Source organism: Sorex fumeus, unplaced genomic scaffold (genome assembly GCF_029834395.1).
Source record: "Sorex fumeus unplaced genomic scaffold, SorFum_2.1 ptg000034l, whole genome shotgun sequence".
Taxonomy (NCBI): Eukaryota; Metazoa; Chordata; class Mammalia; order Eulipotyphla; family Soricidae; genus Sorex; species Sorex fumeus.
The window spans coordinates 47,142,222-47,164,967 of record NW_026606091.1 but is presented as its reverse complement, the minus strand read 5'-3'; the positions used below and the strand labels follow the sequence as shown (position 1 = coordinate 47,164,967).

General features: G+C 44.1%; 1 protein-coding gene and 1 non-coding gene across 2 annotated transcripts in view; one reads left to right on the top strand and one right to left on the bottom strand.

The window, feature by feature from the left end:
• Nucleotides 1–612: 612 nt before the first annotated feature.
• Nucleotides 613–22,746, bottom strand: part of HSDL2 (hydroxysteroid dehydrogenase like 2) — a 65,551-nt gene continuing 43,417 nt past the window's right edge. Inside the window, exons 9-11 of the mRNA XM_056117106.1 lie at nucleotides 13,250–13,399; nucleotides 9,015–9,143; nucleotides 613–2,365 (exon numbers count right to left, since the gene is read on the bottom strand). Coding sequence (XP_055973081.1) covers nucleotides 2,253–2,365; nucleotides 9,015–9,143; nucleotides 13,250–13,399 — 392 coding nt within the window. The 3' untranslated portion in view covers nucleotides 613–2,252. The remainder of the gene's footprint in view (nucleotides 2,366–9,014; nucleotides 9,144–13,249; nucleotides 13,400–22,746) is intronic.
• On the top strand, nucleotides 19,561–19,689 carry LOC130026726 (small nucleolar RNA SNORA36 family). The gene has a single exon (XR_008792916.1). It is a non-coding gene; the product is annotated as a small nucleolar RNA SNORA36 family (small nucleolar RNA).

The window sequence follows — 22,746 nt, the reverse complement described above, 5'->3', positions numbered from 1 at the left end:
TGGTGTTTCACTAATAAAAATTAAAAAAAAAAAAAAAAGCCTGGGAGCCTTGACGAAGTGCTAAGGCCACCACCAGAGAATGGGAACGTGAGGTCTTCGCATTCTACCCAAGGACGATGGTTGTGGTGGGAAATTTTTGATGGTCAAGACTTAATCATTTGATGGGGCTGGAGAGACAGCACAGTGGGCAGGGCGTTTTCCTTGCACGTGGTCGACCCAGGTTGATTCCCAGCATCCCATATGATCCCCTGAGCACCGTCAGGAGTAATTCCTGAGTGCAGAGTCAGGAATGACTCCTGTGCATCGCCAGGTGTGACCCAAAAAGAAAAAAAAAGACTTAATCACTTGAGTCTTAGGTATCCTTCCTCATCTGTTTCTTCACTAGTCAATACACATGCCACCTAGCGTTATGATTCTAGTATTAGTTTATGAATAGTCCAGGTTGCTCTGTAGTGTAAGGCATGATACGTTTAGGGATTAGGAGATAAAGGAAATACACTGAGCAAGTATTTTTTAACTAAAAAGGGAAAGACCTTTCTCATTTTTTTTAAAGAAGCAAGCAAGCCATTCTATTAGTTCGAGAAGGTTGCCATAACAAAATACCAGACTGAGTGGCTAAACCAAGAGACATTTATTTTGCACAGTTCTGGAGACTATCAAGAAGGCAGATCTGGCTTCCTCTGAGGCCTGCCATCCTGCGGCATCTTCTTATGGGCTTGCTGTCTCTGCTCATCCCCAGCTTCTTTTGGGTCCAAACTCATCTTATAAGGACATCAGTCAGACCCAAACAGGGCAACCCTGAAAGCCTAATTTTAACTTAGTTGCTCAGTAAGCTCTGCACGCAAGGGGTGAGGTGTGGGTGTCCTGGACCCATCTGAGCATGCACGCTCCACTGCTGACCTCTGATGGGACTGAACTGGGAGTAGTCTTCAAGGGCCACGTGGCATGGTCCAAAAGCCCAAGAAGAAAAAAATAATAATCACCAAATTACATAAAGGTCTCACCTTAAAAAAGAACCTCATTCTGGAGGCAGAGAGTCAGTACAGTGGGTAGACTGGCCCTCGGTTTCCAGGCCTGACACCTCCTCTAAGCACTGCCAAAATAATCCCTGAGTGCAGAGCCAGGGGTAAGTCCTGAGCACTGCTGGGCATGGCACAAAAATAAACAGTACAGCAACAACAAAAATAGCTTTTCTTTCCACTTAAGAGAAGTCTGTATTCTCTCTTGAACACATATTTCTTTCTTTCTTTCCCTACCTTACATCTTTCTAAGGAAAAGTTGTTCAATAAAAACTATCTTGAGGGCCTGGAGCCATAGTACAACAAGGAGGACATTTGCTTTGCAAGTGGCCAATCCAGGCTAAATTTCCAGTATCCCATATGGTTCCTGAGCCCTGCCAGAAGTGGCCCCTGAGTACAGAGCAGGAGTAAGCAGTAAGAACCACCAGGTGTGGCAAAAAAAAAAAAAATCCTTCACTAAAAAAAAAAAAATGTAGAGTCACATTCTTGCATTCTTAGATACTAGCGCCTAGGGTTTCCATATACCAATTTATTCTCAGAGGCATAAATTCAGCCTGCAACAACCATCGATTTTAGTGGTTTTAAAATACTGTGACCAAGTGCATACTTCTGAAGGATTTCAATTTATTTTAGTGTTTCAAAACAGAATGCATACTGCAATTAGCTAATTTACATTAGTAATATTTTCTCATAGGTAAACTACACCTGGAAAGCTAGTTAACAAAATTAAAAACTCCTTAGTCCTCACAAATAATACTAAGTAGTTTATTATGTGAGTTCTATAAAAATGCATCGAAGATCTTCTTTAAAATATATAAAATGTCATTAAGATTTTTACTGGTATATAGTTCAAACCCAAACACTTAGAAACAGACCAGTCTCGTTTTACATAACAAGATTTGACTAGAGCCAATTTGACTGTTTGACCTTGATTAGTTGTTCAAAATACTTTTTCTAGAGGAAGGTATTAAAAGAGGTTCAGAGGGCAAAACTTAACAAAATATAAATCAGAAGTGTCTTAGAAATCCACTTAATGAAGCTTACATTTGATTAGGCAATTGTTTTAATTAAAATTTCAAGTCTTATAGGTACAGAAATTCTATTCTTTTTTCCAGAACAAACATGCATATCCTTATAATACATTCATTGGGGAAGAAAACAAACATTAGATTTTAACTGTCGAGCCCTTTTACTTTTTTGAGCTTAGTGATCAACATATTTTTCTCTTTTCCTTCACAACTTGGCATTCATCTGATTCATTAGTTTCTCCAATTTGATTGCCAGGGACATGTTTCCTTTTATCTTCAATTTTCCAGACATGAATGCCATTGTTGGTTTTAGTTTCCCTAAAATGAGAAAAGGAGAGAGAAAAATGTATGGGTGCCCCTAGGAATACCACTGTAAGAGTATACATTATACAAAGAATATCCTTGAGTTTGATAAACTTTGGAAGCACAGAAATTCCTATTACTGCAATTTTTTTATTAGTGTTTTGGGAATCCCAATTTCTGGAGTTGGATGATATCTACAAGATAAGAGAGATAATACAACAACAAAAGCCAGAAAACTATTATAGCAAAAAGCTGAAGATGCAAAATTTATATACTAGTTATAATTTCTAAAGGATACACGGTCTCAAGTAAACTGTAAACATCCTCGATTTGTGCTAATTTTCCAATCTATTATAGGTCCTTAAACTTTTAGCATTTCAAACTTAAATTTTTAAAAATTGCATGATATAAATGCATAATACTGTTAGTAAATCTTTACTTAAAGTATAATAAAGGGGTACAAAAACACACTGTTATTATTTCAGCCACAGAAATGCCAATATAAGAGAGTATTCAAGAAGAAGTGTAGTTAATAACAACATATAAGACAAACCAGGGCCAGTTGTATGCATGTAACTGCCTCCCCTTTTGTATTATCTCCGGTCTAGGACTCAACTACCTTTATTGCTACTCTTATTGCAGTGGTAGTCCGGTAGTCCAGGGCCTCCAACACACTAATACTAGTGTGAGAAAGGAACATGAGGGTCAGAGACTTTCAAAGCCTGGTGTAGCAGACTCTCAGTTACAGCTCTCTGTGTTGCATTATGGCAACTTATATATAGATTCTATCTCCAAAAGGCACAATATGTGTCTGATGCATTAGTCAACTTCCACTGAGCCAAACACAGGCCCTTTGCAGAAAACAAAAATTACTGTATATATACTGAGGTATTTAAATTATTCCATGATATTGTATTTTAGACTGATTATGAATCAAAAAGGTCCAGTCTCTTTCTGTCTCGTGAATAAACTGAGTTGTGCACTCTTTTAAAGAAACGGCTTATTAAAATACCCAACTTTACAAATACTGGATTAAAAGATACTGTTTATTTACAGAAAATGCATCAAGGTCTTTTCCTCTGTGGAGGAATCAAACAGCCCCTCCAAAGGTGTAGGCGCTGGCTGGCATGTGGGCACTCTTCAGCTGAAAACTGGCTCCCCGCGTATGTCACTTCAGAGAAGCCCAGCACTCCCTGAATGTGAATGAGGCGTACCCAGCCTCTAATCAGCTTTCTAGAACCTCCTCCCGCGAGGAAGAACGGACAGCAAAAGGCTCAAAATTTCAAAAGCAGAAACAGATGTAACTGATTTGCAGAAAACATAAACGAAGGCACAGTCTGCCGTAGAGGCAGGCTGGGGTGAGAGGTGGCTTGAAGGGGTGGGAGGGAAGCTGGTGACACTGGTGATAGGAAATTACGCTGGTGGAGGGATGAGTGTTGGAACATTGTATGCACGTGGAAATGCAAACATGCAATCATGAGCGGCTGGAGAGACAGTGCAGCGGGTAGGGCAACTGCCCTGCACGTGGCTGACCCGGGTTCAATTCCCAGCATCCCATGTGGTCCCCTGAGCACCGCCAGGAGTAACTCCTGAGCCAGAAGTAACCAAGTAACCCCTGCGCATCTCCAGGTGTGACCCAAAAAGGGAACAAGAAGACAAAACAAAAGAACAAACATGCAATCACGAACAGCTTTGTAATTCTCTCTCACAGTGATTCCATTTGGGGACTGGAGAGATAGCACAGCCATTTAAGAAAATGAAGGAACAGAATAAAACCAAAGCAAATAAAGAATAAATAATTCCATAGTTCGTATCACCGGGAGGGGCACAGCTGGTGGTGCTCAGGGCTTCCTCTTGGCTTTGGGCTCAGGCATCACCCCTTGCCATGCTCAAGGGACCCTATGGGGTCCAGTGATTGAACCCAGATCAGCCATGTGCAAGGCAAATGCTCTGTCCCCTCTCTCTTTGGATCCCAAATTCATAAACTATTGATACAGGGCTGGAGCGATAGCACAGCGGTAGGGCGTTTGCCTTGCACCCAGCCAACACGGCCGACCCGAGTTCGATTCCTCCGCCCCTCTCGGAGAGCCCGAAAAGCTACCGAGAGTATCTCGCCCGCACGGCAGAGCCTGGCAAGCTGCCCGTGACGTGTTCGATATGCCAGACACAGTAGCAACAAAGTCTCCAATGGAGACGTTACTGGGCCCGCTCGAGCAAATCGATGATCAATGGGAGGGCCTTTACTTTACTTTTACTTATTGATAAGATATAACAGCTATGGATCAAAAGCAGGATGGCAGGGAAGAGAGAAGGAGCACAGGAAAGAAGAAGAAAAAGAAGAGAAAATAGAAAGGACAGAGGCAGTAGAAGAAGGGGTAAGAAATGGAGTAGAGTAAGGAAGGAGAAGAGGGCAAAGGAGAAGAATGAATGACAAAACAGAAAGGAGCTCTTGGAAATCAAGTTTTGATAAAAAAAAATAATGAATGCAGCAGGAAAGAGATACTGCAGATCATCTAGTCATAAAACTTTTTCTCTTGTAATGCCCCAATAATCTTTTATAAAGTTTTTCCTCAGTATATTAAAAAAAATCCGACTAATAGGATGTCAGGACTAAGAACGAGAATCTGGGACAGATAGTTAGGAGAGGGGGTAAGCTGCTTGCTTTGCATAGGATTGAATGACCCAGGTTCGATTCCTGGCACCATATGGCTGGAGTGCATATTTTGCATGAGGGAACCCCATTTTCAATCCCTGGCATCGCATGCTCCTTTGAGCTGCTGAGAGCAACCCCGAAGCACTGTGCAGGAAATAAGTCCTGAGTACCACTGGGTATGGACCCCAGACCAAAAAAAAAAAAAAAGAACACCAATACAGCACCAATACAGTAACGTAAAAAAATGAAATGATTTGTGAACATTTGAATCATTTGTGCTTAAACACTATCAGGCAGCCTTTAATATTTGTATTACATGTGCCCATTATATAATATATACACAACGACATAATTCCATATACACACAATCTAAGTGCTGGGTTTGAAAACCTGCTTATTGCTGTGCACATCTATTCCAATGAAGAACAGCCCAGCACTTCAAAACACCCACACACATTAGTTTCTATCTATTCTAATGGGAGGAAATTGGGCAATTAGTTCCAGGAAAAAGAAAAGTTCTCTCTGAGAAGAAGCATAATAATTGTATATTATTTGACTCAGCAAGGAAACTATTCCAGAATCATAATAATTTAAAGAGTATAGATTTAAGGCACCAATGGTAAAATACCTCTGTGGAGGGGCTATCTATCATAAATACCTACATGAGAGGCGGCAAAACAGAAACACAGAGCTGTGAGAGACAGAAGTCTTACCAGTCTCTTAGATCAGTGAATGTAAAGAAAAGAAAGCAGCTAGGTGTAAAATACAGCACTGAGAAACACTGAGTAACAAGGAGTTAAATATTGGAAGAAATACCCAAAAATGCCTGAAGGAGATTACCTGTGGGAGAGGAAAAGACCAAAAAAAAAAAAAAAACCCCCAAAAACCTACTTTCTTAAGATGCATGTTTTAATCTCATATTGAAAAAATATGCATCTTAAGGGGCCAGAGTGATAGACAGTACAGGGAGTAGGGCATTTGCTTCGCACACGACCAACCCAGATTCAATCCCTGGCAGCACATGTGATTCTCTGAGCCTGCCAGGAGTGATCCCTGAGCATCGCCCCAAAACCCAAACCCAAAACCAAAACTAAACCAAACAAAAACCCAAAACAAAAACCTTAAGATGTTTATTTCTTAAGATGTATATTTAAAAAAAAATTCATCTTTTTTAGGGGGGCTCATCTTGCTGTCCTCAGGGTTTATTCCTGGCTCGAGGCTTAGGGGTCACTCTCCGCTGTGCTCCAGAGATAATGTGCTGCTGGGGTTTAAACCTGGGCTCCAATATGCAGAGCATATGCTCAGGCCTGACTCGTGAGTCATCTGCAGTCCTCATTGAGTCGAATGACCTCCTCTAGTTGCAGGAGCACCTTCACAGGACAATATAAGTGGGGGGAAAATGCACTTACTGTCAGTATATACAAAACATAAATAAAATGCAAAGACAGGAAGCCACTTGATGGTGGATTCCTAGTGACCCAGGGCAGTGATGCCTGACACTTTGGTGGTGTGGTGGAGGTGCAGTGACTTTGTCCACCCAAAACCAACATTTATACTAATGTAATCACGTTACTCCAGTAACAATAAAAATGGTTTTTGTTTGGTTTTGGGTCATACCTGGCAATGCTCAGGGGTTACTCCTTACTCTGCAATCAGGGAATTACTCCTGGCGGTGGTGCACAGGGGACCATAGAGGATGCGGGAATTGAACGTGGGTTGGTCATGTGCAAGGTAATCCCTCTATCTGCTGTACTAGTGCTCCAGCCCTGATAAAATTTTTTTTAAAGAAATCACTTAGTTTTTTTTTTTTTCCTATCTTGGAAGGTAGAATAGTATAATGACTTAAAGAACAGGAGCCTTGGGCGTTTGCTTGGATTCAAATCATGACTCCAACATCTGATTACTCAATCTGTCACCTGTTTTTATTTTTAATACAAGACCCAGTTTCCATTTTCATAAAATGGAGAAAAGAATTTATCTCAAAGCACTGTTGGAAGTATTGCTCAATACATAGCAATTAAATAATAAACGTTACCCCTAAGTATTGTAATTATAATTTGGAAATTGATAATAAATTTTCATTTTAAATGGTCTTTAAGTTCACAATATTACATATTTGTAAAAGCCAAATACACCAAACTTCCATTAAACATCTGTGGCTCCCTTATGACTTTGTTTCTTTCCTAATGAGTCCCACACCCCTCACCACCACCCCCGCCCCGCCCCATTTATATGATTTTTATCTGTGGCCCTATAGGAATATTCTGGGGGCCCATCAGGGGCCATATGATCCCCACTGAGAAGTGCTGTCTAGCATGTCTAAAAAGCATTGCCTAAGTTTTATGAAGAAATTATTTTTTAAAAACTAAAAAATATCTTATAATATTAAAATGATTATTAATATTAAAAGACATTACAATTCAGTCTAGAGAGATAGTTCAGCAGAAAGGCTCTTGTCTTGCATGCGTGTGACTAGAGTTCAATTCCCAGCACCCCATCTGGTCCCCTGAGCCTGCCAGGAATGATCTTTGACTGTAGAGTTAGTAATAAGCCCTGAGCACAGCCAGGTGTGGCCCAACTTTCACTAAAAAAAAAATATTTATATATATATACTTATATATATACATCACTATCACTGTCATCCCGTTATTCATCAATTTGCTCGGGTAGGAACCAGTAACGTCTGCATTTGTCCTAGCCCTGAGATTTTAGCAGCCTCTCCTTACTCGTCCTTTCCAACGGTGCCACATTGGAGGCTCTTTCAGGGTCAGGGGAATGAGACACATCATTGTTACCGTTTTTGGCATAACAAATACTCCACGGGAGCTTGCCAGGCTCTGCCGTGCGGGCAGGATACTCTCGGTAGCTTGCCAGATTCTCCGAGAAGGAGAACTTGACTATAAGAGGCTGAGCGGCCGCATATGAGGCTGCATATTTCTGGGAGTTTTGTTTTATAGTCTCTGGATCTATTGAAACTCATCTTTTAATACTGCAATAAAAATAATTTTCTAGGGTTAAAGAGATAATACAGCAGCTAGGGCAGTTGCCTTGCACACAGCCCACCAGGGTTCAATTCCTGGCATTCCACGTGGTCCCCAAGCAACACCAAATGTAACTCCTGCACCTCACTGGGTGTGGCCCAAAAACAAACCAATAATTTTCCCAAGTGTATTTTCTAATGTTTAAGCTATAAATATTTAATGCTATTATGTAAAAAAAGGGAAAAGTTGAAGAAACCTCTGCCATTAGTATGATTTACAGACTGGCTCCTGTAATACTACACTGTGATACCCAATTTGCAACAATTAAAACAAAAGACTAAAGATCATTCAGAACATTAAGTTAGAGAACAGAAGTTTGAGACTGTTACATGCTCTGAAGTGCTGCGTGTAGTAAGTATGTGTGTGTTAATTAACCTAACATTCGGAGCTGTGCTCTAAGTAGGAAGCGGAGTGGGGAAGCACCCTTTCATTTATTCTGGCAGCTACAAGTTCACGGACAAAACTGAAAATTACATACAAGCTTCTTTCACTGAGGGATTCCCAGAAAGCAAAGTGTGAGGCCACTCTGTGCCAGCTGTGGCAAAACTGAGACAAGACTTTGCTCTCAGAGGAGGAGTTGCAGCTCAGTCTGGCATTGCCTGTGTCCAAGGTATTACTGGGAATGAGACGTTAGTCAGACTATAGAAATGAAGCCCATGGGAGAGTCCTTAGGAATTAGTTACCTGTTCCCAATACTATCTTACTAATGCCTCGCTTGTGTAAAAATTCTGTGTTCCCCATTTATTAGACAAAGGAAAGATAACAGTGAGAATTGTCTTTTCAAGACTGTGCTCAACATGATTAGCTGCTAGGACTTTACTACTCACGCCTTTACAGATTCTTCTGGAAATAAAGCAAAATAAAACCAAATTTTCAAGCAATTTGAAAATGGAATTTTCAAGGAGCCAAAATTTCAAGGAAGCCCATTTTCTATGAGCACTCCACAAAACTAGCCAAATTGAAAACTTACCTGTAAACATTTTTACAAAATCATCAGTAGACATACTCATCACCACATCTGCCCGGTCGGAGGGTTCTCCAGAGCCAACGTTCCCACCTTTGTTTTTCAGATCCAGAAACCACTTTCCCCCATCGTCACCTGCATTGAAGACAAAAGGAATAATCAATAAATGCCAAAGAAACCCTGTGCTTCTTAAACTTAACAATGGCCTCTATCATAATCATTTGAGGTAATGCTGTCACCCAGGGTAAAGATCCTCAGTTCTCAACCAGAGTCAGCAAATAACACAGTTCTTCTGAAAAAAGAAAAAAAAAAAGAAGGATGGAGAGAGTAAGGTGGAGCCAGGACAGCTTAACTGGTGTTGAGACGGAAAAGTTAAGCAAGAAGCAGTGAGAAGAAGGGAAAGTAGCAGAGAAGGGAAGGAAGGACTGGAGAGTGGTATCAGCTGAGCCCGGGAGGCATCAGAAGCAGAATCTAACTTTATCTTAAAGAATATGCCATGGAAGGGGAATGACCTAAAGCCTTAAAATATGACTATATAAAATAATATTTTATTATTTGCTTTGGGGGGGAAGGGCTGGGAGCACACCTGGATCTGTGCTCAGGAGACCATGTGGCTTTTTAAATTTTTTCCACTTGTGGGTCAGAGATAGGACAGCAGAAAAGGCATTTGCCTTGCATGCAGCTGACCCAGGTCCAATCCAAGCCTCTTCAGATGTGGTGCCCACAATAAAATATACCTTTTCTGCTTACGACATCCACCACCCTTCCCCCATCCCTCTTTTATTTTGCCAAACCAGGCAATGCTTAGGGATCACTCCTGGTAGTGCTCAGGGTACCATTTGTAGTGCCAGGGATCAAACCCGGGTCAGCCACATGCACAGCACGTGCCCTGCTGCTGTACTATCTCTTTGGCTCATTCTGAGATTCTTTTTTCTTTGCTTTTTGGGTCACACCCAGCGATACTCAGCGGTTACTCCTGGCTCTGCACTCAGGAGTTACTCCTTGCAATGCTTGGGGGACCATACGGGATGCCGGGGATTGAACCTGGGTCGGCTGCGTGCAAGGCAAACGCCCTACCCACTGTACTATCGCTCCAGCCCCATCATTCTGAGATTCTTAAACTGTCTGCTGCGACCTTATATGGGACACAAAATAAAATGTGTGAAATGTGAGGGCTATGAAAAAAATGTGGCAACGCTAAAAAATTTCTGAATATAGCCATGTTGGATTTCAGCACAGCATATGGTTGAGAGCTGCCAGGAGTGATCCCTGAGCACAGAGCCAGGAGTAAGACCTCCAACCCACCCCACCTCTGAAATATATGGAAGAGACTGAGAATGCTAAGATACCATTGGGACAGAGGTGGAAGAGAAGGTACCATTTTTTGTTTTGTTTGTTTTTCCTTAGGGCTAAACCCGGTGGTCCTCGGAACTGACTTTTGGCTCTGCACTCAGGGATCACTCCTGGTGGGCCTAGGGGACCACAGGTTGTACCAGGGATCAAACTTGGGTTGGCCACGTGCAAGGCACGTGCCCTACCTACTATACTATCTCCCCGGCCCCTAGAAAGCACCATTAGTAGCCTAAGACCCTGAAGAGGGCAGAGGAAATGGGATTGAGAGCCTCGCTACTCAACGTGATACAAGGACTGTGCTACCTTCATCCCCCCTGAGAAATGCAGAGTTCCAGACTTCCCCTCAAGTAGAGCCTGCCTTTTCCCATGACCCTAGGCGATCTGTATGAGCCTTAGAGGCACTGATGGAGACACACTGATGGAGAGCTGGATCAGGCGGCAGCAAGTCGCAGCTGTGAGTCTGCAGGCTTCTATCAGCAATGCGAGTGTGGAGGCATGACGAGCGGCTGAGACCAGCAAGGCAGTGGTGATGGGAGAGGAGCAATGGGAGGTTTGCAGAACACTGAGAAGACAACAGTCACCATGATGAAGAGGCAGTGAGAGGACCAGGGCAGCAAAGAAAGCTGAGACACTCCTAGTCCCCCAGGGACGAGGAGTGATGATGAATTTCTGCTCATACAGGTCCACTCCAGCCCCAAGAGTGGAGTGGAGTGGAGTGGAGTGGAGTGGGGTGGGCCTGTATGAGAAGGTAGGGCATTTGCCTTGCACGCGGCTGACCCGGGTTCGATTCCTCCGTTACTCTTGGAGAGCCAGAAAGCTATCGAGACTATCCTGCCCACATGGCAGAGCCTGGCAAGCTCCCCGTGGCATATTCCATCTGCCAAAAACAGTAACAACAGATTCACAATGGAGATGTTACTGGTGCCCACTCGAGCAACTCGATGAACGGGAGGACGATGCTACAGGTCCACTAGGTGATGTGATTTGTTTAGCTTTCAATCATCCCTCCAGCATGACGTAACTGTCTGGATACAAACCGTCAGGCAATTGGATGATCTGCTCCACTTAAAAATAGGGTTCTGGCAGGCGGCAAGAACAATAGGCGGCTTAGGAAGTGCAGGACCGTGTTTGTCAGTGGGGAGCCATCTGTACCCCCATCCGTGGGCCTCAAGGATATTCCAAGGGGGCCACAAGTGAAAACTGTGCACACGAGGGGCCATGGCATGAAGACGAGGGAGCCAAGTGGTGAGAGGAAGGTCACAGGGAGGAAACGAGGCTGGAAGAGGCCACAGTCCAAAAAGGGTGACGGACGCTGGTTTAGGACATAGGCCGGGGAGAATAAAGCAATGGAAGAAGGGGTCTAAGGTAGAGAAGTAAGTAAAAGCGGAAGAGCCTGATGGACTAAAACGAGGCCAGAAAACACAAAGGACAGAAGAACAGACCACCTCAATATCTGCAATAGAACTGGGGTAGTTTTCAAAACAATTATTGACATATGTAAATACTGTATTTAAAAAAATTGATATATATATATATATTTGGGGGGGGGGATCACATCCAGCAATGCCCAGTGTTTACTCCAGGCTCTGTACTCAGGAATTACTCCTGGCAGTGCTCAGAGGACCATCTGGGATGCTGGGGATCGAACCTGAGTCGGCCACGTGCAAGGCAAGCGCCCTACCCGCTGTGCTGTTGCTCCAGCCCCAACTTGATAGGTTTTTTAAAAACCGATACATTCCAAGTGAGTCTAATAACCTCAGATAAGAATGACAAAGTGCTAATGATGATTTAATGTATTATACTACCTGTCACGATCTGTATGCCTTTATAAACAGGATTTCTCCCAATTACATATGGCAAGGAGTTACTTAATACTGCAAATATCTGAAACAAAACTTTATCTTACATATGCACTAATCTGAAATTTTAAAAAAATCAATAGTAATTGGTTATTCATCAATGCTTTTTGGAGGGAGTAGGGGACCGAGCCAGAGCCAGTGGTACTCAGGGCTTATTCCTGGCTCTGTTCTCACTGGTCACCTCTGGCAGTGCTCGGGAGACCCTATACGCTGCTGGGGACTGAACCAGGATCAGCTGCAAGGCAAGCACTTAACTTCTGTAACTGTCTCTCCAACCCTTCATGTCTGCCTCAGTCACAGGCAATTATCAGGTGATTTCTACTGGAAGCTGAAAGTAGTTATTCTTTTTTCGTCTCTGTGGGTTTAAAAAATCTTCTGATTGCGGGGCTGGAGCGATAGCACAGCAGGTAGGGCGTTTGCCTTGCATGCGACCGACCCGGGTTCGATTCCCCACATCCCATTTGGTCCCCTGAGCACCGCCTGGTGTGATGCAAAAAAAAAAAAAATAAAAATCTCCCGATCAACTTCAGAGTTCATGTTCTTCAAAGAACCAGGCACAGCTTAGCTGCCCATGTGAACTGGGGAACTGTGCTCTCCCAGAGTCGCTGATGGTCTCACCCAACATCTCTTCAGACACATCTCAAGTGGCCCTATTTACCGCATTCTCAGAGCAGGAGTCCAGCTGGGCCAGCTGAGGCCAGTGGTGGTCTTTGGAAGGCCTCTCAGAGCCTGGGCAGAGGCTGCCACTTGCTCCTCTGCCCCTGCCAAAGCTGAGCCAACCACGGGCATCTCGGGGTCCAGCACAGACCACACTGGCTTCCTTTCATGGAGCTTCTCACCCAGGGCCAGGGGCAGTGGCAGAGGGAGCTGGCTGTCAGGAGTGAGTTGAGGGGCAGTGATGTTATACGCTGGACGCATTACCAGTAGTAGTACTGCAGAGCAAAGGGAAAAGGAAGGGGAAAGGGAAGGGGAGGAGGAAGCTGGTTTCTTGCCAGGACAATCTCCTTTGCTTCATAAAAGCCCAGGCACCTGAGAGCTCGAACAGATAGACGGCTTGTGTGGCTTTAACAATGTCATCGCTGAGGGAGTTCTTAACAATTCTAAATGTCTCCTCCACAGCTCCGGATCCTCGCTTGGGTGCTGGCTTCGCTTTCTCTTCCTTTGGTTCCGGAGCAGCGCCTGTGGAATATTAGACGCGTCAATAATTTACAGCCTAAAGGGCATAAGTCCCGCCCCGCCACTTCATACTCTACCTCTAAGCTTGTCCACCGAGTCCCCAGCCTCCCGGGATGGAAGCCGCCCCAGGGGAGAGCTCCTCCCGCCTTACAAACTGGAGCCTGACCGCTGGCACTGCCCCACGCAGGCAGAGAGCGATCGTGAATCCTGGCAGCACCCGGGGAGGCCTGGAGGGGACCACGTGGGACCCTTGGCGCTGCCACAGTGCGCTCTGGCTGGCGCTCTGCGACCACGTGGGCCACCTCTGGGGAGCAGGGTGTGCGAGCCCCGCAACCAGAGAGAAGCAGAGCGGAGGCAGTCCACGGAGGACGCCGTTTCCTCCAGAGGCGAGGAATGCCTCAGCAGAGTGAAGACGATGAAGTCATGAGATTCTCCTATACATGGATGGACATGGAGCGCATCATGCTGAGTGAAATGAGTCCGAGGGAGAAGGGCGGACATAGAACGATCACACTCATCTGCAGGATACAGAAACCAAACCAGGCCAAAACAGAAACCCCCACAACCAGAGCATGTGACTCTTATCCAAAGACAGTAGAAACCAGGGCCAGGATGACTTGCCTGAACCTTGCCACCCAAGGGGAGGACTGAGAAGGGACCACTATGACAACGATAGTTGGAAAATGATCACTCTGGACAAGAGCCGAGGTGCTGAAAGGAGGTGAAGTGATATGCGTGATACCCTTTCAGTGACAGAATTGCAACTACAGTGTGGAACAGGAAAATGAGAAAGGTGGGGGGGAGGGGAGGAAGAGAAAGGGAGAGCAAGAGAGAAGAAAAGTATCTGCCATCTAGACAGGCTGCAGGGATGGGGCAGGGGGGTGGGTGGGTGGGGAAACAGGGGACACTGGTGGCGGGGAACGTACACTGGTGAAGGGACAGGTGATGGAACACTGCATAAGTGAAACTCAAACATGAACAGCATTGTAACTGTGTATCTCATGGTGATTCAATTAAACAGTTTTTAAAAAGTAAAGATAACGCAACACGTAGACCAGTCAGCTCAGAAAGCGAGACGGGAAGCTCAATTCTTCTGATAATCCTCCTAGAATCACTTACGGTCAATTTGGCAGTCGCCCCCAGAGCAGGTAATAACGATTCATTAATGAAGTTAACTCCATGGCCAATCTGTACACTAGGCTGAAAATTAAACTCTCCATTTCCAATTCAAATTATACCCATTTCCCCCAGTATGGCTCACCACAGGTTTTTAAATGAAAGCTAATTGATTGCAGAAGGATACTCCACAGTACAACATAAGCAATATAAAAGTATCCCAATTTGGTGAATATAAATTACATTCCATTATCTTCCAGAGAGAAATAAGATAAACAGAAAATCCTTTATCCTCCTCTTTAAAGTTCAAGCAAATGTTAAGGATGTTTTTCTTTCACTTTTCTTTCTGTGGGGGAATCACACCTGGCTCTGTGCTCAGGGATCACTCCTGGTGGGGATCAGGGGGCCGTAAGTGGTGCTGAGAATCAAACCCAGGCGAGTTGCATGCAAGGCAAGTGCTCTACCCACTGTACTATCTCTCTGGCCCCTAAATAAGGTATCATTTTTTTTTTAGGTGAGACCTCCAATGCAGTGCTCAGGAAGCCTGGGGGCTATTCCAAGCAGTATTTGGGGGTCAAATACAAGCCCTCCACCTGCAGGGATGTATTCCAGCCTTTTGAAATTCTCCCCAGCTCCTTTAAGGTGACCTACGTTAGGCCCAACAGGTAAGAGTCCAGCAGGCATAGTGCTTGCCTTGTATGTACTGCCTTACTGACCTGCACCCTATATGGTCTCTTGATCACTGCCAATAGCAAAGATAATATACATTTTTTTTTAAACTTTAAATCAGTGTTTGTATTTCAATTCATTACAAACAGTATGCCTCTTTATTTCCTGCACCCAGGGAAAATAACTTTGACAGTCCCGTTCTTGGAAGCAGCACTGCTTTTAATTCATGTATGACGTCTCTACATAGTGATCATGGCTATACAGCTGAGGAAGCTAATAGGACGTGAGTACACTGTGTAATCACCACCTATGTCAACAAAAATGGCTTTACAAGCACCCTCAAAGTCTATCATAGGCTTTCTTCCAATGGTTACCCCTCCTCTGCTACCTAAAAGACTATCCAGACACCCAACACCATGGATTGATCTTATATTATTTTTACTTTCATATAAATGGAGTCAAGAAAAGTTTCTGTTTGTTTTTTTTTTAATGCTACCCAAACCTTTATCAACTCTTTACCAAAAAAAGCAAGAGAAGGGAACATTTTCTAGGTCACTGTATGAAGACATCATTCTCTGAGACCACAGCAAACACATCGCAAGAAACCTGTGTAGTGCAGAGACAAAATGTGAACTGTTTATGATGTCAGTAATGTCTCTGGGGACTTACTTGCCTTTCACCAGCAAAGAAACCAGCAAGGAAGGCAAAAGCAAAAATAAACAAATGGGGCTAGAGCAAACTAAAAGCTTTTACATAGCAATAGAAACTAGCACTGAAAAAAAAGAAAAAAAGAAGGTATTTTACTGAATGGAAGAAAATATTTTCACATCATACATCCAAAAAGGGCTGGAGCGATAGCACAGTGGGTAGACATTTGCCTTGCACGCAGCGGACCCAGGTTCGATTTCTCTGTCCCTCTCGGAGAGCCTGGCAAGCTACTGAGAGTAACCTGCCCGCACAGCAGAGCCTGGCAAGCTCCTCGTGGCTATTCGATATGCCAAAAACAGATGGAGATGTTACTGGTGCCCGCTCAAGCCAACTGATGAGCAACGGGAGGACAATGACACTGACTCCAAAAAGTCTAGAAGTCAGGGCTGGTGAGATGAAACAGGGAGTGAGGCTCTTGCTTGTACCCAGCTGATCCCAGTTACGATTCACAGTATCACACAGGGGTCCTCAAGCACCACCGGAAGTGATCCTCAAGCAACAGAGCCAGGAGTAAGCCCCGAACAGCACCCAGAAACAAACAAAACAAGCGTTGTGTACTACACAGAGGTGACCAATATCCAGAGCAATCCTTAGAAGTAGAATGGAGGCCGTATATTCTGTGACTTTAAATCACACTACACAGCAAAAAATAATAATAATAATAATAAAAGAATACAGTATTGGAATCAAAATCATAGGCACAAAGACCGACGAAAAAGGACCAAGAAGCCAGAGATAAAATGAACAGTTAATTTATGACAAAGGAGCCAAGCATACAGTATTAGTAACAAATGGTGCTGGGAAAGCCCTCTGGTAAGCCTGGACTCTCCTTTTTTAAAATTTATTTGAATTTTTTTGTCTTGGGGCAACACCCGGTGGAGCTCAAGGCTTCCTTCTGGCTCTGCCCTCAGGAATTACTCTTGGTGGTGTTTATGGGACTACACGGGATCAAACCCAGGTAGGCTGCGTGCAAAGCAAACATCCTACTCGCTGTACTATCTTTCCAGCCCCTGGACTGGATTCTGGATTCTGTATTCTAACTGCAGGACTGACGCTAGCAGAGGCAGAGGGTCCAATGAACAGTGGTGGAGAGCTACTGGTGTCTTGGTGGGGATGTAATGTGCATTATGTTCCCAAACATATGCAGCTTTGTAAATTTTTACAAATTTTTTAAAAATAAAATAAATAAAATAATTTTTTCCGTAACATTTTTACAGAAGAAAAAAAATACTTAATAACAAAAAGGAAAGTAGTGATTTCTATTACAAAAGAAAATAAAGACTGCAACCTTATAGAGCAGACAAGTGAAAACCAAGGCTAGGCAGGGCTGGCTGGATTTTTAAATGCCTTGAAGGAGAAATTGGAATTAACAAAGGCATACAGAGCTGCCATTCAGAAACCCTGGAAAAAGTTTTCTACTGCAGAGGAAACCTGCAGGCTCCATTCTCAAAGCAGACTCTAGGATTCAATCACGAGCAGCAGAAGGGCTAATGATAGCTGTTGAGAAGACAGCCGATTCCATAATACAGGGAAAAATTAAATGACTGGCTGGACTGAAGTAATTTCATAAGTGAAGAAAAAAAGGCAGGAACCAGAAGAGGATAGATATTACTTTAGCTTAGATGGTCAATCTGACTAAACAACAAAATTAATAATAAGACTGAACATGCCAACAAAGCCACATACGTATTTTTTTGCTTTTGTTTTCTCTCTTCTTTTGGGTCACACCCGGTGATGGTCAGGGGTTACTCCTGGCTCTGCACTCAGGAATTACTCCTGGGGTGCTCGGGGCGCCGTATGGGATGCCTGGGATTGAACCCAGGTCAGACGCGTACAAGGCAAATGCCCTTGCCACTGCACTACTGCTCCGGCCCACTACGTACAGATTTTATCCTACAACCTGGAAACATAACATTTGCGTTAGATCCTAGTCCCTTTTCACCTGCTGGGTTTGAAAAAAAGAAAAAAAAACATTTCCCATGATGATTTCTAACATTCTGTTATCTTTGTAATGCTTATATTGAGCAAAGCGACTGTTTCCTTGAAATTAAATTTACTCTCCAAGTGTAAACTAATGTAGGTAAACGGGGCACACTGCCTAAGATAGTATTACTTAAACCCAATTTTAAAATTTAGATATGTATTCCACTATTTAATACTGACAGTGCAGTAAGGGAGGTATTTATAGAAAGCCAGGGGGTATATAATTCTGGAAGGATATTTCATAATACGTATTAGCTTTTAAATGTTCTCCCCACTGCTAATCATTCACTTTCAGTGGGAAAAAGGGAAGAAAATACATTTTAGGAAGAGAAAACAGAGGGGAGAGCTTAGGGCAATAGCTCAGTGCTCAGAGGCTGTTCAAATGCAAAGAACTCAGTTTAAACCCTGCCAGGGTCTACTTTGGTGACCCCTCCCCAGCTCTACTGGGGTGGTCCCCGGCACCATGGGGTCTGAGTAGCCCCCTACTGTTGGGCCTTCACATTGGGCTGCCGGGACAGCTGGGAGTGACGTCCAGCTCTGGAACACTGCTTGGCTCACCTCATCCCTAACAAACACACACACGTACACCCAGAAAAAAGAGAGAGAAAAAAAGTGAAATGAATAAAATAACTATGAAAAAAATGAATTTCAAAACAAATACATATTACTGTCACCGTCCTCCTGTTGCTCATCGATTTGCTCGAGCAGGCTCAGTAACATCTCCATTTTTGAGACTTTGTGGTTACTGTGTTTGGCATATTGAACACACCACGGGGAGCTTGCCAGGCTTTGCCATGCGGACGAGATACTCTCGGTAGCTTGCCAGGCTCTCAGAGAGGGGCAGAGGAATCGAACCTGGTTCCGCCGGGCTGAGCTGCATGCAAGGCAAACACCCTACCGCTGTGCTATCGCTCCAGACTAGCTGCTTAATGGCCATGATCCCAGAGACTCAGAAACAAATCTCGGAACCCAGCGGCTTTTGGCAGAAATGCATCCGGTCCCCTCAGTAGGTTACTGGCGCAGGGCCACCCCAGGGGGGAAAGGGTGCTGACCCTTCACCTGCTCCCTCTTGGTGGCTTGGTGGCTGGCAACCTCCAGAGGCCACTGGACAGTCAGGTTTGGGCCTGCAGTAACAAGACATGTGGGGTCTAACGGGATGGGGATGGAGCTGGTCCTTTCCTCTCCGCCCCAAGGAGACCCCAGGTTGCTACCCATGAACGGCCTCTCTAGCTCCTGATCAAGTTGCTTAACAGCCATGATCCCAGAGGGTTTTGGCAGAAATCCCTCCAGACTTAATTGTAAAATTTTGGAATTCCAAAACCGTGCAGCCACTACTGCGGCCACATGACATCATGTTTTTCAGAACCAGCAATAGAAAACAAATTGTCTACGGTTGCCTTCTCAGCAGATCTGAGTGTTAGGGTAAAATCCCAAATAATAAGGGTGGGTCTGGTGTAGAAATATTGAATGTAATCAAAGTAGGGAGAGAGTAATGTGGAAATCATCTGCCCCACAGGAAGGGGGAGGATGTGGGATGAGGGATATACTAGGGTTTTTGATGGTGAAAAACAGGCACTGGTGAAGGGACAGGTGTTTCATCATTGCATGACTGAGACTTAAACCCAAAGGCTTTATAAATGTTCTCACGGTGATTCAATAAATAAACTTATAAAAAAGAAAAAAAATCAAACCAAAGTGTAGAGTTTCATTCAGGGCAGCTTTCCTGTTCCAATAACTGTTGGGACATTAAGACAAGGTCTAGGAGAGAAGACTGGGTAAAGGCAGGTCTCTATTCATTTCCCTCCTAGTCTACCAAAACAATAAAGAAAAGGAACTCTACAAAATCTCATCAGTAACACAGAGTACAAATGAAAAGATCTGCGAGAATCCAAAAAGATGGAAGCAGGAAGAGAGGATGAGTGTAGGTGCAAATGGAAGGGGGGCATGCTCAGAGCTCTGCACAGGATAAGCAGAATAACTGGGAACAAAACCACTAAAATGTTAATGAAAGACAGAAAGTTTAAAAATGCGGCTGGAGTGTCTGGAGTGATAGCACAGCGGGTAGGGCATTTGCATTGCACACGGCCGACCCGGGTTCGATTCCCAGCATCCCATATGGTCCCCCAAGCACCGCCAGGGGTAATTCCTGAGTGCATGAGCCAGGAGTAACCCCTGTGCACCACCGGTGTGACCCAAAAAGCAAAAAAAAAAATGGGGCTGGAGAGATAGTACAGTGGATAGGGCGCTGGCCTTGTATGTGGTCGACCTGGATTACATCACAGATACCCCATATGGTCCCTGAAGCACTGCCAAGAGCGATTCCCAAATCTAGAGTCAAGAGTATTCCCTGAGCTTTGCTAGGTGTGGCAAGAAAGAAAGAAAGAAAGAAAGAAAGAAAGAAAGAAAGAAAGAAAGAAAGAAAGAAGACAATATAAATACCACTGTAAAAAAAATTAAATGAAAAGTAACAGATAACTGGATTCTCTGTGTTCCCAAACTGGAATTCCATGAATAAATGACTTTGCTTTATTAAGACAAAAAAGGCAAAGCATTCATTTAAAAATGTGCATGATGGGACTGAATCCATAGCACAGTGCGTAGGGCATTTGCCTTGCACGCAGCTGACCCGGGTTTGATTCCCAGCATCTCATATGGTCCCCCGAGCACCGCCAGGAGTAATTCCTGAGTGCATGAGCCAGGAGTAACCCCTGAGCATTGCTGGGTGTGACCTCCTCCCAAAACAAAAACAAAAACAAAACAAAAATGTGCTTGAGTTCAGGGATGGCCCAAGTGATAAGGTACATGAGGTACATATGTAAGGCTCTGGGGTAGATTCCCGGTCCCTCAAGATTACCCCATCCAGAACACCAGTGGGCACAGCGTTAGCCTCAAACACTACCTGTATGAGCTCCAAGTACCGCAATAATAGCAACAAACTATAATTTGAAACTTAAAATTGCGCACGTAGCTTGTAATTATTACATAATTACCATATATGGTCTATAAAAATATACATAGCACAGATACTGGAAAAGGTATAATTGAACATTAACTGGCTTATCAGGTAATGGATGCGACAGAAAGCTGAATTTCTCCCCCGACAGAGATGAAGGGGATACATGGCCCTCTGCAACGTAAGCTATGACACCAACATCTAGGGGGCGAGAGCAGTAATACAGAGGGCAGGGTGTTTGCTTTGCAAGCAGCTGACCAAGGTGAGATCCCCGGTATCCTATATGGCCCCCTGAGCATAGCCAGGAGTGATTCCTGAGTGCAAAGCCAGGAGAAACCCCTGAGAATCACCAGGTGTGGCCCCAAAACCAAAAAAAAAAAAAGGATTCAAAATAAGAAGAAAAGAAACCAACACCTAAAAGATCTGGACCAAGGAAGTGCTAGCTGAGACCCCACACCACAGATAAGGGGCTAAATGAACACATGATCAAATCTACAGAAAATGTCAGGAAGTCCAGTTGACTGAACAGGGAGGTGCAGAGGAGAGAGCTATGGAAATAAGCTCTCTCCAACACTGGGAGTGAAAAGCCAAAGGAACGTGAGAAGTCTGATGTCAAGGGGGGAGGGCATCTGTCACGTGCAGATGGACCGAGGGATGAATGAACTTGATGGATTTCCATCCCAAAGGCAAAAATCATTCCTATTTCAAAGCCTAATGCCACTAAACACCCATCTGACATTTTACTGCTCTTGTTCTGATTCCATGGTCATGAAATAACAGCCTTCTGATTATGATTCTGTTTCCTATGTAATTATGCCCAGAGGGAAGGAATAGGCTGATCACAGCGACTGCAAGTTTAGTCGAGGAGATGGCAACTCCTCATTACAAATTAATAAATTGGATTACTGGAGGGAATATATGCTAATGTAAAGAAATTTTAAGTATTCAGGTGTTAGGAAAGCAATTTAAGTTTCCTGGTTAAGAATAAAGGTTTTTTTTTCCCCCCCTTTAATTTGAAAAAAGGAACTGGAGTGATCGTACAGTGGATAGGGCTGGGCTCCATCCCTGACACTCCATACTGGCCCCCAAGCACCTCCAGGAGTGATTCCTGAACACAGGAGTAACCCTTGAACATCACCGGGCTTGCCCGCCCCCCCACAAAAAAAAAAAACAAAAAAAGATATATGCACCTGTATGTTCACTGCAGGACTTTACAGAAGTAACCACAGTACCCAACAACAAAACAGATAAAGAAGCTGAGGCGCACAAACACAATGGTATACTGTGCAGTCATAGGAAAAGATGAAATAATACGGCTGAACTGCAACTTAGAACTGCAGGGTATCATGTAAGGCAAATAAACCAGAGAGACAGGGACGAATACAGATGATCTCATTCAGACGTGGCATTTAAAGACACAAGGGGACGGGCAGCACCAAGGGATAACAAAGCCCTTGACCTTGGATGAGAACTAAGAAATCCAAGGAAGTAGGGGGAGTGATGAGGTGGAATGAGGAGGGACAATGAGGTGTCCTGGAAGTAACATAAGGGCAAAAATGGGGGTGTTGGGCACTTTGGTGGTGGCGAGGGGAAGTCACTGTAGACATTAAATTAGAAAAGTCAACCCTAGGGCTAGAGAAACAGTACAGTGGTCATGCACTTGCCTTGCACATGCAGACTCAGGCTCACTCCTGTTGCCACGTATGGTCCCCTGAGCACCGCCAGGAATGGTCTCTGAGCACAGAGCCAGGAGTAACCCTTGAGCATCACAGGGTAGAGCCACCCCCCCCCAAAAAAAAGGTTAACTCTATTTTATTTATTTATTTGGTCACATGTGGCAATGCACAGGGGTTACTCCTAGCTCATGCACTCAGGAATTACTCCTGGCGGTGCTCAAGGGACCATATGGGATGCTGGGAAT